Below are 16,336 nucleotides of genomic sequence, written 5' to 3'. Positions count from 1 at the left end.
CATCTAGCCCCCTTCCCTTTTTGAATACAGCAGGGGGGGGGGGGCTCCCCTGGGCATAAACTTAATAAATTCTGCTCAGATGGTTTTTGTTTTTGGCCCCGTGGGGTTTCCTCTAGGTCCACACCCACGGAGCTGAGGGGTCGGGGTATCCTTTCCCTGCCCCCTTACACTATTTTTCTTTATTTAAATGCAGGACAGAGGACTAAGTCCCCAAGTCCTACAATGGCTGCCAGCAAAAATAAATTCATGTTGCAGGCAGTCAGAGTGCTCAGCCCCGCTGGAGTGAGATGTCTCAAGGGAAATAAAGCTCCCTGGGACAATCAGATCGCTCTATTTATTTTATTTCAAAGAGTTTTTATTGGATTTTATAAACACACAACAAAGGAGAGAATGATATGATAGTATAGCACAGTACATAATGAGCAAGTTACATATGCTGGACCAGGTGATCTGTGCACACTACAAAAACAGAAAATAACTCACAAGAATGAAAGAAGCAATATCCAGAGCACAGCTTCCAGAGCACAATAAGGGTAAAGTAAAGAAATTGAAAGAAATTAAAGAGCGGTTCACACAGGGACCCATTACCATCCAAGAACAATACGCTATTATATCAACCAAGCTGAGAGATAGTTGTGTCAGGGAGTATAATACGTATTGCAAGTGACAGTACAGCATAATTAATCCATATTCATACATAGTTTAGCATACATATTTGGCACGCAGAGTTGGAATGGATAATTTGGACCTACTGTCCATGTCTGAGCTCAAACTCCCACTCAAGTCCGCGTAATGGGACAGACTACGACCCATGGAGGATTATGGGGGTTTTGTCTTGGACAGGGCGGCATATGGTAGCATGATTGCCGCCACGGACCTTCACAGTGGGCCATCTCACTGCACCAACCGGATCCAGTAACATGCTTACCGGCTCCAGAAACCAGAACATCTGGAGAAATCGGAATATGACCGAGAAGCCACTTTCCCGGCGTATTTAAAATGCTCCATTTTTACACTGGGCTCCCACAAGTCTCTGTCTCGCCTCTCGCGAACCCTACCATCCATAAATACAATATTATTTTACCCTTAATGTCTTAATATTTACTGAACGCATTTACAAAAAATCAGAAAAAGCACAAGCACAATCTGCGGACCAAGATCTAACTTCCTGCTAAATTTGGTGTAATTCCATTTAGCAGGTTTTGAAGTAGCCAGTCTTAAAGAAGTCTATAGAAAATACATGGGGATTTTGCATTTTGGGACTCCTCCTTTTTACTCGGGCCCGCTTGATGGTTCACCAACTTTCCATGCACAAACTAGTCAAAAAGTAGCACCTTTTTTTATATATGTAGTGATCAAGGTGGTTCGCCGTCGAAACGCGTCTGGGCTCTTGTTGGAATAAAACTTTCTATGCCAAATTTGGTGCCTGTCTATGGATGTTGCCAGGATTGGTTATATATATACATAATTTTGTGGTGATCCGTTCAGCGTGGCCGAAAAAAAGGGGGGTTCCCAAAACGCTTTTTTTCCTTGTTAATTTCCATAGGAAAATTTAGACATGGCTACAGCCTGAACTGCTGAACGGAATTACACCAAATTTGGCAGCTCTTGGTCCAGAAAGCGCCATTTTTGCTAAATGGTATAAATTAGTTCAGTCGTTGCTCCGAAATGTAAAGATTTTTAAAGATATACAACCAAGGCCGTGGTGGATCTGCAACGGATCCGCCACCCCTCCCAAACTTGTGCCTGAGATGGGATTGACTGCCAACACTTCAAACCGAGTTACAAGAAAAAATGTTTACAAAAAAGAAAAGAGGGCAGGGTAGAAACACTCTGCCCCCTAGGCTTCTTTGAGGGGTCCGACAGGGACAAATGGCGGTGGGTCCATTAAAAATATCACAGCTCCTATCTTCAACGAAGACACTACACTCTCAGAGTTCATTTAAAACCTTATTGCGAGGACGCGTTTCGGCGTGTCTACCTTCTTCTAGCTCGCACTTTATGAACAAGCAGCCATGCGTGTTGGTCCTTTGAATGCCGCAAAAAAGTTTTAAATGAACTCCAAGAGTGCAGTGTCTTCGTTGAAGATAGGAGCTGTCATATATATATATATATGTATATATATATTCACTGAAAAAACCATAGGTTTCACACATGTTATAGTTAGCTAGACATTTCACTCGTAAAAAAACATTGAAATTCCCCAGTTATAGTTAGTTCAGCTAACTATAACTCGCGCGACCGCAATCCACTGCTGATGACGTCACATATTACATCACTCATGACATGGTCAGTGACTGATGACATCTCAAATGACATCATCCAGTGAATATGTGTCTTTCTGAAAAATAAATATTTTTTATATATGTATATCTAAAGGTTAATGGAAGAATAAATGGGTAAATACGTGTCTAAATGGATGTTTTTTTTGTAAAATTAATTGGATAACTGACTTATTAACAGTATCTTAGTGAATACAGTGATGTAATATGTGACGTCATCTGCAGTGGATTGCGGTCGCGCGAGTTATAGTTAGCTGAACTAACTATAACGGGGGAATTTCAATGTTTTTTTACGAGTGAAATGTCCAGATAACTATAACATGTGTGAAACCTATGCTTTTTTCAGTGAATTTGCAAGGTTTTTTAAATGCTAATTCCTAACTATAACGTGTGTGAAACCCATGTTTTTTTAGTGAATTTGTGAGGTTTTTTAAATGCTAATTTCTAACTATAAAGTGTGTGAAACCTATGGTTTTTTTAGTGAATTTGTAAGGTTTTTTAAATGCTAATTTATGTATGTATTATTATATTTTTTATATATTTATTTTACAATAAACTACCTATGTATATAGTTATAGATTGACTGTATCCTGTAATATGGAATGGCTCAGCTCTTTTTTTTTTTTATTTGGATAAAGTTGAACAGCATAGTTAATATCTTCTACAAACTTATACACAGTTTAAAATGTTTTTTTTTTTTAAGGGTTTTTCACGGTGCGCGATGTTTTTTTCACCCTTCGGGGTCCTTCAGGGACCCCCTGACAAAGGCTAGGGGGTCAGGAACTCTCTACCCTGCCCCCTTTTCACGTTCTCAACCTTTCTTTTTCACTGTCACACACAAAATGGCATCCGACACTTCCTGATTTCGACCGATTGGAATGTTGACTGACATCTAACCACCAATCAGAATTACGCTCGCGGACATTTGGTGCGCGCCCCGTGCGCGCACCCTGCGCGCACGGTGCGCGCATATAGATATTTATGTACTTTCAACTGCAATTTTCTCAGGAACTACTGAACAGATTGACACCATATATGCAAAAGGGACATGCCTGACCTCAGGACTACCTCTTTGCCAGTAATTCTGTTCAGCCGTTTGGGCTGTACCTTCGGCTAAATGCCCTATGGGAAAATGCATGGGAAAACACGTTTTGGGACCCCCCTTTTTTCTCAGCCCCCGCTTGACGAATCACCCCGAGACTTTCAGGGTAGGAGCTGAGCGGAGCGCCCCCTTAGTTTTGAAAATTTCACGAAGATAAGTCAACCGGCGCCAAAGTTATTCAAAATAGAATTTTCAGATTTCCTATGGGAACTTGGTCCTAACTATAACTATCTACTGGCGACTGTGCAAAAATAAAAAGCTGATTTTGCCTTCCAATACCCGGAGCAGAGTTGTCGCTTTTTTCCTACCTGGGAGAGAAGTTTTGGTGTTTATATATATATATATATATATATATATATCTCAATATATATATATAAATATATATATATATTCACTGAAAAAACCATAGGTTTCACACATGTTATAGTTAGCTGGACATTTTACTGATAAAAAACCAATGAAATTCCCCCGTTATAGTTACTGTAGGCAACTATAACTCACGCGACCGTAATCCTCGCGCACCGTGCGCACATGGAGGACATATGATGAGCATCGTTGTGACAGGTAAAATATATGTTTTGTTTTGCTGTAATAAGCCATGCACAAATGGTGCACTTCGGGCACCATTTGCACACGGGGTGGGGAGAATGTGGAATTTTTTTTTTTATTATTATTATTTATTACCGTACGCGTACGGTAAGCGTAATCGGCGAAATTTTCGAAAAAATTAAAATTGCCTTTTTTCACTTGGGGGATCGTTGGGGACTCCCTCGACATGGCTAGGTGCTTGGGAGCTGTCTAAACAGTCCCTTTACATGTTTTTGCACTTTGTTTTTCAACCCCCTGTCAGAGTGCGAGAGAGAAAATGGCGGCCGCCGCTTCCTGGTTTCGACCGATTCGAATGTTTACTAAGATCTAACGGCCAATCAGAATCGCGCTCGCGCACGTCACCGTACGCGTACGGTAAGCGCACCGTAAGCGCACCGTAAGCTGGCTCAGATATATATATTGATTTAAAGGCTATTTTCTCAGAATCTACTGAACAGATTTACACCAAACCTACAAAAGGCACTTCCTTGACCTGAGGACTACCTCTCTGCCAAATTTCATTAAATTCTGTTCAGCCGTTCGGGCTGTAGCTCTGTCTAAAGGTCCTATGGAAAAATGCGCGTTTTGGGACCCCCCTTTTATCTCAGCCCCCGCTTGACGAATCCCCCCGAGACTTTCAGGGTAGGAGCGGAGCTCAACGCCCCACCTATTTTGAAAATTTTGCGAGGATTCGTCGACCGGCGCCAAAGTTATTCAAAATAGAATGTTGCGGATTTCCTATGGTAAGAGGGTCCTAACTATAACTATCTACTGGCGACCGCCAGTAGATAATATATATATATGTATATATATAGATATCAACACAGTTCACCCCTCACGGAAAGAAGGTGAGCCGCACTCGTAATTTGCCGGATTTCCAATTTAATTCAATACTAGTAAAAACAGCATGGCAGTCCTAACGCGTTTCAGTCCAACATAGACCTTTATCAAAGGTAAGCCTGCACCTCACATGCCGCTTGTCCCCACATCCAAATGTCCGCTTTTATAATTACAACCTCCGGTGGCTCATTTTTCTGTTGCATTCTGGGGCATGTGGTTCCAACCGGCAGTCTCTTTATGATTCCCTCCAGTGCGCGGTGCTTATTTTGCTGGTTACATGGATCACTCTGCTTGATTAGTTATTCCAAGTTATCCGCATTCATCACCCCGCATCCGAGCCCAATTTTCAAGGCTGGAACAGGTCCAATACCGAAGCCGGTCTTCGGCGGCACCTCATTGCCCTTGATACGTTTTCACGAGCAACAAAACCGGTCCAGGGTGGGCAATGGTGGCGCTCTTGTTGGTGGTGCGTCGCTCCTCGGCAGGACCAAGCCGAAAACACATCAACACAGTTCTCCCCTCACGGAAAGAAGGTGAGCCGCACTCGTAATTTGCCGGATTTCCAATTTAATTCAATACTAGTAAAAACAGCATGGCAGTCCTAACGCGTTTCAGTCCAACATAGACCTTTATCAAAGGTAAGCCTGCACCTCACATGCCGCTTGTCCCCACATCCAAATGTCCGCTTTTATAATTACAACCTCCGGTGGCTCATTTTTCTGTTGCATTCTGGGGCATGTGGTTCCAACCGGCAGTCTCTTTATGATTCCCTCCAGTGGGCGGTGCTTATTTTGCTGGTTACATGGTTCACTCTGCTTGATTAGTTATTCCAAGTTATCCGCATTCATTACCCCGCATCCGAGCCCATATATATTTATGTTTTCCAACAAGTGCCCCATAATTGAAGACGCAGTAGATGTGTTCATCACAAACTTTAATTTCTTCCCAATCAATCTTGGAGCCTGACGCGTTTCAGAGCACTTGCTCCTTTCTCAAAGGCATGCTGGCAGTTCACAAATGCTTGACACACCCTCTCTCTTCCCCCTCTACATTTTAAATTGGTAATTGCCCTCCGGTGGGTCTCTCTGTTGATTTACGCTAGTGCTGCATGCTGGGATTTGAAGTATGTGCAAAGTAATTCTCATATATATTTCCAAGTGGCGTTCGTCACTGGGTAGTTGTATAGTTATAGTTACAACCATGTTTCCATAAGAAATGTATTTATTGGTTTGCTTATAACTTCAGCGCTGTTTGACTAATTTCCACAAAACTTTCCAAAAAGAAAGAGTTCGTCCAACTCAGCTTCTTCCTGGAATGTTTCAGGGTTGTCTGTCAAGTGGGAGCTGAGAAAAATCAGTGGTTTGAAAATGTGTTTTTCCCATCCAATTTCCATAGGAAAATGAAACAACAATACCTCAAAAATGACCGAACAGAATTATACTAAATTTGTCAGAAAGCTAGACTTTGGTCCAGAAAGTGTGCTTGCTTGTGATTTGGTATAAATCTGTTCAGTAAGTTTTTGAGAAAATAAGGTTTTAAATGTGTGCATATATTGCGCAAGGGAGGGTCCGCGAAGCCGACAGATCTAAAAATAAGATGTGCTTGGCTGCCAACACATCAACAAAGATCCCCGTGACTGATTCTTCCATTATGGAGAAGAGGTGTGCACCCTCTTCCCGAGCCTTTGTAAGTACCCCATCCCTGGGCCAATTAGTTCATTTGGGGAGTGGGGCATGTGGCCATCCTACCTGATCTTCTTTAAGGCCCCCAAGGACGCCATCCCCGGGGCCCTTTTGTTTATGGAAAGGAGGGAGTCAGGCCTTAAACCTTAGACCGGCCCCAGTGAACCCATTCCCCAGGGTCGGACCAAAGCATGCTCTTAAAGGGTGCTCTCACATAAATTCCTTGTTATTCATCTGTCACAAGCATACATATAGGCTTTCAGAAGATAAACCCAAGATATTCAGTGCCAGCGCATCAGAACTACAGGATCGTGCAGGGAAGACCTGTTGGTTGCTCGTACCGCAGCTCACTTAGAGTGAGCTGATATTTATATATATGATAGATGAATAACATGGAATCAGGTGAAAGCACCCTTTGGGTCTTTGCAGTACTGTGAGAGTTTGACGTCTTACACTTCTGGTTTGGCCCTGAGGAAGACCTGCTTTGATATTAAGGATTACACATATTAATCTAGAAACGTCTACGCATTCATATGCAGCACTTGGACTACCAACATCTGGTAGCGATACAATTCTTTTTATTGCCCCGTCATTAGATGAGAGCTGGCAAACGGACCATAGCCAAGTCTCTTGATGAAGAAATCAGAACATTTCTATTGGATATCTATTCTTGAACTAGCACTGTTTCTTAACTGCACATGCACTTTACCACTATACACCGGCTCATTATGCTTTTTTAAATGTATTCTTTGAAACATTCTGTTGAATATATAAATAATTATACGGTTAATGAACTGGAGAACACATTACTGAGCTTGTTGGTCATCATTTAATGTATTGAGTATGAAACAGGAGGCGAAAACATTAATGTACTCTTGATAATGATGTAAATGTTATTAGAAATTATTCCGACAGAACCACATTTGATTACATTATTAAACCAGGGTGATATCACCAGCACAGTGCAGAACCAGTCATACAAATACACTGAGCCCCTAACACAACCAAACAAACGTGTTCCATTTACATAAAAATCAATGAAACTACATAAAAGCAAATAGCTCTGCCTGCAACCAGTCCTATACTAACACGGCTAAAAATGCCTTCAAGTTTATAACACTTTGAGCAAAATCAGATTCGAACCATAGTAGATGTATGATATGAATTTGTAACTTTTTAAATGTAATTATACACTGAAGAGATCAGCCATAATTAGCTCAAATGAAAGGGGCTCGGCCTAAACATATGGGTTTCTTTAAGACATATGCCAATGTTCAGGTGTCTTGAAAATCAGAGTGCACAGTTCCATTCCACAATGTCAGATACAAAAACAAAGCAATACTATACATGTGGCCTTTTCTGAAGTCTACCATATATTTGACATAGTGGGCTGTAAACTTATCAAAAGAAAGCAATCCTAACACTTGCATAGGAATCCCATTAACTCTATGCCCCAAACCTTTCTCCATTAGACAAAATGCAAATCAACCTTTTGAAAAAAAACAAAAAAACACTGTGTTTGGTCTTACCAGGTCGGAATGTCCTTTAATGTGTGTCTGAAGTTTGTACTTGTCTGGAGAGGTGTAGTCACAGCCCTCAGTTGGGCACTTTAGAAAGACGTTGCTATGTTTCTGAATGACATGACGGTTCAAGCAGTTCTTAGTGATTGACGAGTAGGTACACTGGGAACAGTAGTATAAGTGTTCTCTTGTGTGGGTCCGAACATGCATGTCGTAATGCACTTGGTACCAAAACAGCTTCCCTGTAAATTATAAAATAAGTGTTCTTTAACCCCACAGTCTGTGGCAGAGCTGTTTTCTAACAACGAGCATGTGACTGATTCTTGAAGATCTATTGGATAACATTAGCCAAGGCATTGCACTGACCTAGAATCCAGATAAAAAACAAATCCCATACAACCCAACAATTCACCAGGATTTTGCTGATGAGAATATTACTATTGACTCTCAGAAGGTGGGAACAATTGGCAGCTTGTTCTGAAACTCTTATAAAAGAATTTACAAAGACTCTATTCACCTTGTTCCATTCTTATATAACAATGATATGTTTAGATTAAAAAACACAAACTCAGAAAGGCACTTAGAACCATTACACACTGTCCAATTTACTTTATTTCCAATGAAACCATCAAATGACCAGGACTCACATAAGTTTGGTTAAAAAGGTGTCTAAGCCTATGTAAGGTCAGATCTCAATAAATTAAGTTGGTCTAATTGTTCATTCAGTAAAGAAAAATCTACTTGTTACATACAAAATATAATCGAAAAAGAGAGACAACCACTGTCACATCCTGAAGGACCAGGGCGCTGAATATGAATCCACTGACAATAAGGGGCTCATTATGATGCCAGTCGGACGAGCGTCCGACTGACATTGCACTCGGAGTGGAACTAGTAGTCGGCGGTTCCACCCCCGTTTGCCAATGCAACCTCCAGCACGGCAGTTGGAAATATGCCTTTTTCAACTGCAATTGAAAAAGGCATATTTTCAAACACCCATGCAGTGTGCCAGGCACCACGTGATGCTTGGCACACGGTTCATGGTGGTTGTAACCCCAATGAAAAGGCAGAGGGAAACGGGCATTGTAATCACTACGGCGGTGCCTGAGCAGGCACCACCCTATTGTGGGGATTACGGTCCCACTGCTGCCTGACGGGCTCAAGGAGCCCGTTGGAAAAGCAGCAGTCGGGCCCTCCACCTGCCGGATCAGAATCCAGCAGTCGGTTCGCTTCTGTAGATGTCGGTGGGCCCACCACTGACGGCCTGTCGGTGGTGGGCCCACCAATATTGGAATAAGGCCCTAAATTCCCAATTATGCTTGCCATACCTCCCCAAAAATCCCATTCTTGTTCCCAGAAAACAACACAGTTAAGTCTATTACTTTATCAGTACCAGCTCTTTGGGGTCAAGTGTGTACAGAAGTGTTGTCCAGCATAAGGACCACCAATGCCTTTCATCTAGCCCTCATGTATATTCACTGGAATGAAGCTGATATACTGGTTATCTGACTGGCTGATTGCAGCATGGGCTCAGGCTGCAGAGCCTGTGCTGCAACCAGCCAATAAGAGGACAGGTCACTAACTGAATTTCAATAAGCCATAGGCATGTCCCTGGAGTCATGGGCATGTACCTTTCGCTGGCTAACAGCACGAATAAACACCTGTGTTCCATTGACTGATTCAGCTGAGGCAGGACGTGCAGCCCAGTCTGCGACATTGCCTACACTTGCAGTCATTCCCTACCTTAGTGCACCGGCTTGGCACAGTTGGCTCTGCTGGTTGCGTGGAAATGCAACTTGAATGCAGTGCAGACCGTTCTTCCTTAAAGCAGGCGACTGACTGAGAGTGCCCTGAAGTACCTCAGGTCAGCTAGCTTTGCTAGCCCCCCGTCAGTTGTGCTTGCCGCCCAACATGAGAGCTGCCACGTGTGGGACCACGGAACACTCAAACCTCCTTCCTCTGGATGGTGTGGAAGGCCGAAAGCTATTCTGCCCGCCTCTATAAGGTATGCTCACCTAAACCACGCTTACAGTCCACATTACACCTGTAAACCAACATTGGGATTGGGTGTGGGTGAACATACACGGGCATGAGGATTATGGGACTCATTCCCAGAATTCTTGTTGGCAGTCTTGTGCCCAGACATGCTAAAAGCAAACTCTTCTCCTCCCACCTCCTAGTACTGTCTGCTGCCTCCCTCGTCCCATCAGGCACCAATAGCAGAGTACTGCAGTCCCAGAATTGCCCACAGCCTGTATCTGCCTGTCACAGTATTCCAGCTTCAAGGAGAATATAACAGTGGTTCCTAGTAATTCATCCAAAAAACGAATGATCAAAAAATACATGTTCATAGCATGAAGACCAACAGCTCCTAACAGGCAGATTTGAATTCATGCCTTCAAGAATTAATTCATGAAAACAAAATTAACTGAAGGGACACTGCATTGTTAAAAAATACGTATTAACATCCTTTCAACTCCATTAGAAAAGAAGTGACATAAAATGTAAGGCAGTGCAGTGCTCTATGACAAGTGAAATGCATGTAAAACCACATGAATAAAGTGAGGAGGACTGAATGAAAGCACCTTGAACCTCATATCACACATTTGCCATCCCCCTGTAGGGTGTCAATTTTCTCTTGATAGTTCAAGAATGTTTGCCAAAATGTTTTTGCTTTTATTCCCACGTTATGGGTTGGTCATTTAGAGGTCCACTCTATAGCCTTTCAGTCATTCGGCCATCTTCAAAGGCACACTCTCGTCATCCATTTAGTATTGGCGGCAGATGCAAAGACTGCCAAGCTATGTTTCCTCACGCACATATAGATCATAAGTAAGGTTCGAGTTAAGGTGATTTATTTTTCTTTTTATTGAACTGCCCATTGACTGTTTTTTGTAATATAGCTTTGTGACGTATTGTCCACTGCATTTACAGCCTTTACCATTCTCATGCAAGAGAGAAACCTAGAACCTTCAAGCATGCGACACTAGGATACAGAGAAGCGTGTGCACACAGAGGACTCGTCTGTGGCATCTTTTTCTCCTCCATTTTTATACATAATGCTTGACCCGTTTTGACATATTTTTGCTTACTTTGTAAGTGAATAGTTAAATAATTATCTCCACCTCACATGACTCACAGAGTAGCCAATGTAAATAACTGGGAACCTCTCTTTCCATTTAGGCTATATCAGAACAACTTAGCTCTATCCTGATAAGACTAACAGGGTTAAAATGTCAACAATTTAACACTTATACTGTATATATATTTAATATAACAGAGCACCTTACGACGAATTGAAACTTCTTCAGCTCTTGTAGAGAAAAATAATCACAGCACAGATAAACATTTTTACTTTATTCATCAATATTTATGTTTTAACCACTTCCTACAGAGCACAGTGCCGCTTCCATGTGTTGGAAATTTGATATTACTTGATTTCAATGGCATTATTAACATGTTAATTCATGTTTTCTAACAAAATCGGTTCCCATCACATACCCTTTTTTCCATTGATTCTTCACTAGATGGACTGTAATCTGCTTGATAATAACCAACGGTCTTCATGCAATGAACATATAATTTATGATAATTTAATTTTTGATTGAATCTTTAGGTGGTTGTAGCAGCTCACCTCAGGAAAAGTAAAATGTTCCTCTATACATACCAAGACAATTGGCTCATCAAGGCATCTTGATACTAACAAGGAAATCAACATCATCATCTAGCTGTCATGACTCTCAATCAGCTGGGTATGCGTGTGAATCAAGACAAATCAATCTCGATTCCAGTTCAATCCCTACACTACATGGGTGCAGTCATAGATATAGTGCACACAAAAGTGTTTCCTTCAGAAGAGAGATGTTGTGATTTTCTATCCTTTGGAAATGTTGCCATCTGAAGACAAAAGTCCAACCAAAGGCAAGACAAGTCTCCTCTCTCCTGGGCTCAATGACATCATGTTTTGTCCAGAATGCACATCTCTATATGCGGCCTCAACAACAATGTCTAGAAAAACAATGGTATCAATTCTCTGGACAGTCGGAGGACACGGAGATTTTGAATACTCCTTCAAAACAGTCACTGAGGAGGTGGTGCTGCTCAGGGAATCTACTCAAAGGAGTACATTTTCATCAAGATGTACCAACCCAAACCATAGTGACGGATGCCTCCTTTAGAGGTTGGTGCGCTCATATGGATCAACTTCTGAGACCAAGAGATGTGGTCTCAGAAGGGACAATCTTACCACGTCACCCTTCTGGAGCGGAGAGCAGTATATCTAGCCCTGGCGGCTTTTCTCCCATAATTCAGGAAAAATTATCTCCTTATTCAGATGGGCAATACTACAACCATGCATTATCTGCACAAGTAGGGAGAGAAGAGGTCTAGCTCTCTCTACCTAGAAGCACAAACAACTTGGAAAAGGGTAATATCCAGGAATCTCAAGATTAGAGTGATCGATCTACCAGGAATCCAGAATGAGCAGGCACTCTCAGCAGAATCATTCAAGAAAATCATGATTGGATATGAAATGACACTGCACTTCAGGACATCTTTTCAGACTGTGCTAATCGCTAAAATCATCTTTTCGCAGATGGAGAAAAAAACACCCATGTACACTGGAGAATGCCTTATGGATTGATTGGTGAGGCAAATGTATTTAAGTCTTTCCTCCAATTCCCCTGCTGCCAACAGTGATCATCAAGCTGTCATGCTCGAAGTTCAAAATGATTCTCATTGCTCTGGAGTGGCCCTGACAATGGTGGTTCACAGATCTCCTTCATCTCTCAGATTGTCCACACAGGAAGCTGCTTTACAGACCAAGCCTTCTTGAGAAGTACAGAGGCCAGATTCAACACCCGAATTTCCACTCGTTGGACTTGGCTGTTTTGTTCCTGAACTCCTGCAATATGGTCACCTGAACTTCCCTCAGGAATGCATGGATGTTTTGAGAGAAGCTTCAACTAAAACTTCCTATTTGTTCAAATGGAAGAGATTCTGCACCTGGTGCTCTGAGAAGATCTTTAGTCCTGTCACTTGTCAGAATGAGGTGGTTCTTCAATACCTCCTCCATTTGGCTAAAATAAAATTAAAATTCTCCTCTGTTAGAGTGCATATCGCAGCAATCACATCTTACCGAAAATGCTCTTCACAATCTCCTTTTTCAGAATACCTGTGGTAAAGGAATTTCTAAAGGCTATTAAGAAGATATATCCTCCTTAGAGATGTGAGATCCATGATGGCTGGGTAGACTCAAATGTGTTCAATACATGTTCATTATAGTATTATTGGATGACAATAAAAGACAATAAAGTTTGTGTGATAGTTATAGTATGCAGTTATATTAGCAATACGGTATATAGTTTGATGTCATGGTTTATTGATGTAATTCCATTCTTTGTTCTCTCACGCATGGAGTGTGCATTCCCGGAGGTTCGATTGGTAACTGGCAGTTGCTGACCGAGCCTCTGAGGGTGCGACGCTCCTGGATGTGGCTGTAGTACTAATTTAAGAATTAACATGATTCTTTACCTGGAAATGCCTTCCGTCATTGACCTTCAACTTAACAGTTTGTTTTAAAAAAAAAAAAGATATATCCACCTCAAGAGGAGACCTTCCCCTCCATGGGAGTTAAGTCTTGTCCTTTAAAGCTTACGGGTCCTTCCTTCGAACCCATTCATAAGGCCTCTCTCCACCATCTATCCTGAAAGGCTTCCTTCTTTTTTGCCACAGCTTCTTCTTGTAGGGATCGCGAGATACAGGCCATGTGTTCCCATGAGCCCTACATCATTTTTCATAGTAACAGGGTAGTGATAAGAACCCATCCTAAATTCTTTCCTAAAGTAGTCACAGATCTTCATGTCAATCAAACTATTTCATTACTTAAATATTTACCAAAATCCCTCTTCTCCTGCAGAGACATTTCTCTATACTCTTAATGTTAGAAGGATGTTGAAGTTTTACCCAAATAGGACGAAGGCTTTAAGGAAATCAAAGCAACTTTTTGTGAACTATGGGCTTTTATGAAAATGTTTTGCCACTTCCAAACAGTCCTTGTCTAGATGGATCATCTTCTGCATAATCCTGAGTAAACTGCCACCTGCAGAGCATGTTGGGACACTGGAGGTCAAGGTTAAAGGCGCAGTGACCTATTCTGCGGTTTCAATGAAGCAGCCTATACAGCTACATTGACCTATATTTCCCTTTCTCACACTTTAAAAATAAGTAAAAAGTTTGTGATTATGTCTTTAAAAGGTAATTTTTTTCCCTGCGATTTTTAAAGGTTTAAGCCTTTTTCCTTCAAAATTTTAAAATGAATTAATCTAATACGCAAAATAGCCTGTTTTAAGGCCGAATAAGGGGCCGATTCCGATCCTGGAAAAACCGGGTACGAACTGTCGGTCGGAGCGTTTTCTCCGTCCGACTCGTACCTGGTAAAAACACCATACAAACTTGCAAGTACGAATCGTGCGGAAACACCATTTCTGTACGAGTCGGAAAAATCACCGACCGACAGCAAAATACATACGAATGTGATCCGGGACACCACGGACGTGACGTCCGGACGGAGTTAGGCATGTTTTTACGTCCCAGCAAGTACGATTCGTACCGACAGCAGTCCGGACAGCAATATTTTTACGGCACCCAAAAAGTGCCGGAAAAGCGAAGTACGCCGCGATGCGAGCGGAATAGGGGGCCCGGTACGCGCTGTCCCCCCCCAGCCCCCCGTATGTACGCGCCGTCCCCCCCTAGCCCCGCGGATGGACGCGCCGTCCCCCCAGCCCCGTGGATGGACGTGCCGTACCCCCAGCCCCCCCGCGGATGGACGCGCCGTACCCCCAGCCCCCCCGCGGATGGACGCGCCGTACCCCCCCAGCCCCCCATGTGTACGGCGCGTACCCCCACCCCCGTAGGTATGGTGCAGAGCCCCACCCGTTTATGTACGGCGCGTACCCCCACCCCCGTAGGTACGGTGCGGACCCCCACCCGTGTATGTACGGCACGTACCCCCACCCCTGTAGGTACGGTGCGGACCCCCAGCGCTACACGCTGGGGGTCCGCACCGTACCTACGGGGTTGGGGGTACACGCCGTACATACACGGGTAGGGGTCCGCACCGTACCTACGGGGGTGGGGGCATGCGCCGTACATACACGGGTGGGTGTACGCGCCGTACATACACGGGTGGGGCTCTGCACCGTACCTACGGGGGTGGGGGTACACGCCATACATACACGGGTGGGGCGCCGCACCGTACCTACGGGGGTGGGGGTACGCGCCGTACATACACGGGTGGGGGTACGTGCCGTACATACACGGGTGGGGGTATGCACCGTACCTACGGGGGTGGGGGTACGTGCCGTACATACACGGGTGGGGGTACGCGCCGTACCTACGGGGGTGGGGGTACGCGCCGTACATACACGGGTGGGGCTCCACACCGTACCTTCGGGGGTGGGGGTACACGCCGTACATACACGGGTGGGTGTACGCGCCGTACATACACGGGTGGGGCTCCGCACCGTACCTATGGGGGTGGGGGTACACGCCATACATACACGGGTGGGGCTCCACACCGTACCTACGGGGGTGGGGGTACGCGCCGTACATACACGGGTGGGGGTACGTGCCGTACATACACGGGTGGGGGTATGCACCGTACCTACGGGGGTGGGGGTACGTGCCGTACATACACGGGTGGGGGTATGCGCCGTACATACACGGGTGGGGGTACGCGCCGTACCTACGGGGGTGGGGGTACGTGCCGTACATACACGGGTGGGGGTACGTGCTGTACATTCACGGGTGGGGGTACGCACCGTACCTACGGGGGTGGGGGTACGCGCCGTACACACGGGGGCCTGGGGGGGTACGGCGCGTCCATCCGCGGGGGGGCTGGAGGGGGGTGTTCGGCGCGTACCGGGCACCTGTTTGGAAGTCTCCATGGTTGCTATAGGAGTTCGCTCCAGACGGTCTTTTTACCATACGGTTGTACAATCGGACGGACGGTACGAATCGTACTTGCGCGCTCGGACTTCAGTTTTCAGAACGTAAAAATGTCCGGGGACGTGTCGGACACCTTTTCCGACCCGAGGACGTGTCGGGGAATATACCCAATGCGATTCGTATGGACTTTTTCACATACGATTCGTACTTGCCAGTTTGTATGGGACTTGTACGATTCGTACGGTAAAAAATCCAGATACGATTCGTACGGGGAATATTTTTCCAGGATCGGAATCGGCCCCTAAATGTATCATTTACGTCACATGTGCCTTCTGGCCTTTCAGAAGTAAGAAGAGGTGAATGTGACTCTGAAAG

General features: G+C 44.1%; 1 protein-coding gene across 4 annotated transcripts in view; it reads right to left on the bottom strand.

The window, feature by feature from the left end:
- Nucleotides 1-16,336, bottom strand: part of ZFAT (zinc finger and AT-hook domain containing) — a 1,096,910-nt gene that overhangs the window by 540,967 nt on the left and 539,607 nt on the right. For all 4 annotated transcript variants that reach the window (XM_085604879.1, XM_085604878.1, XM_085604880.1 and 1 more), the window contains one exon: nucleotides 8,024-8,256. In XM_085604879.1, coding sequence (XP_085461005.1) covers nucleotides 8,024-8,256 — 233 coding nt within the window. The remainder of the gene's footprint in view (nucleotides 1-8,023; nucleotides 8,257-16,336) is intronic.

Source organism: Triturus cristatus, chromosome 5_1 (genome assembly GCF_964204655.1).
Source record: "Triturus cristatus chromosome 5_1, aTriCri1.1, whole genome shotgun sequence".
Taxonomy (NCBI): domain Eukaryota; kingdom Metazoa; phylum Chordata; class Amphibia; order Caudata; family Salamandridae; genus Triturus; species Triturus cristatus.
This window is presented reverse-complemented; position numbering and strand designations above follow the sequence as displayed.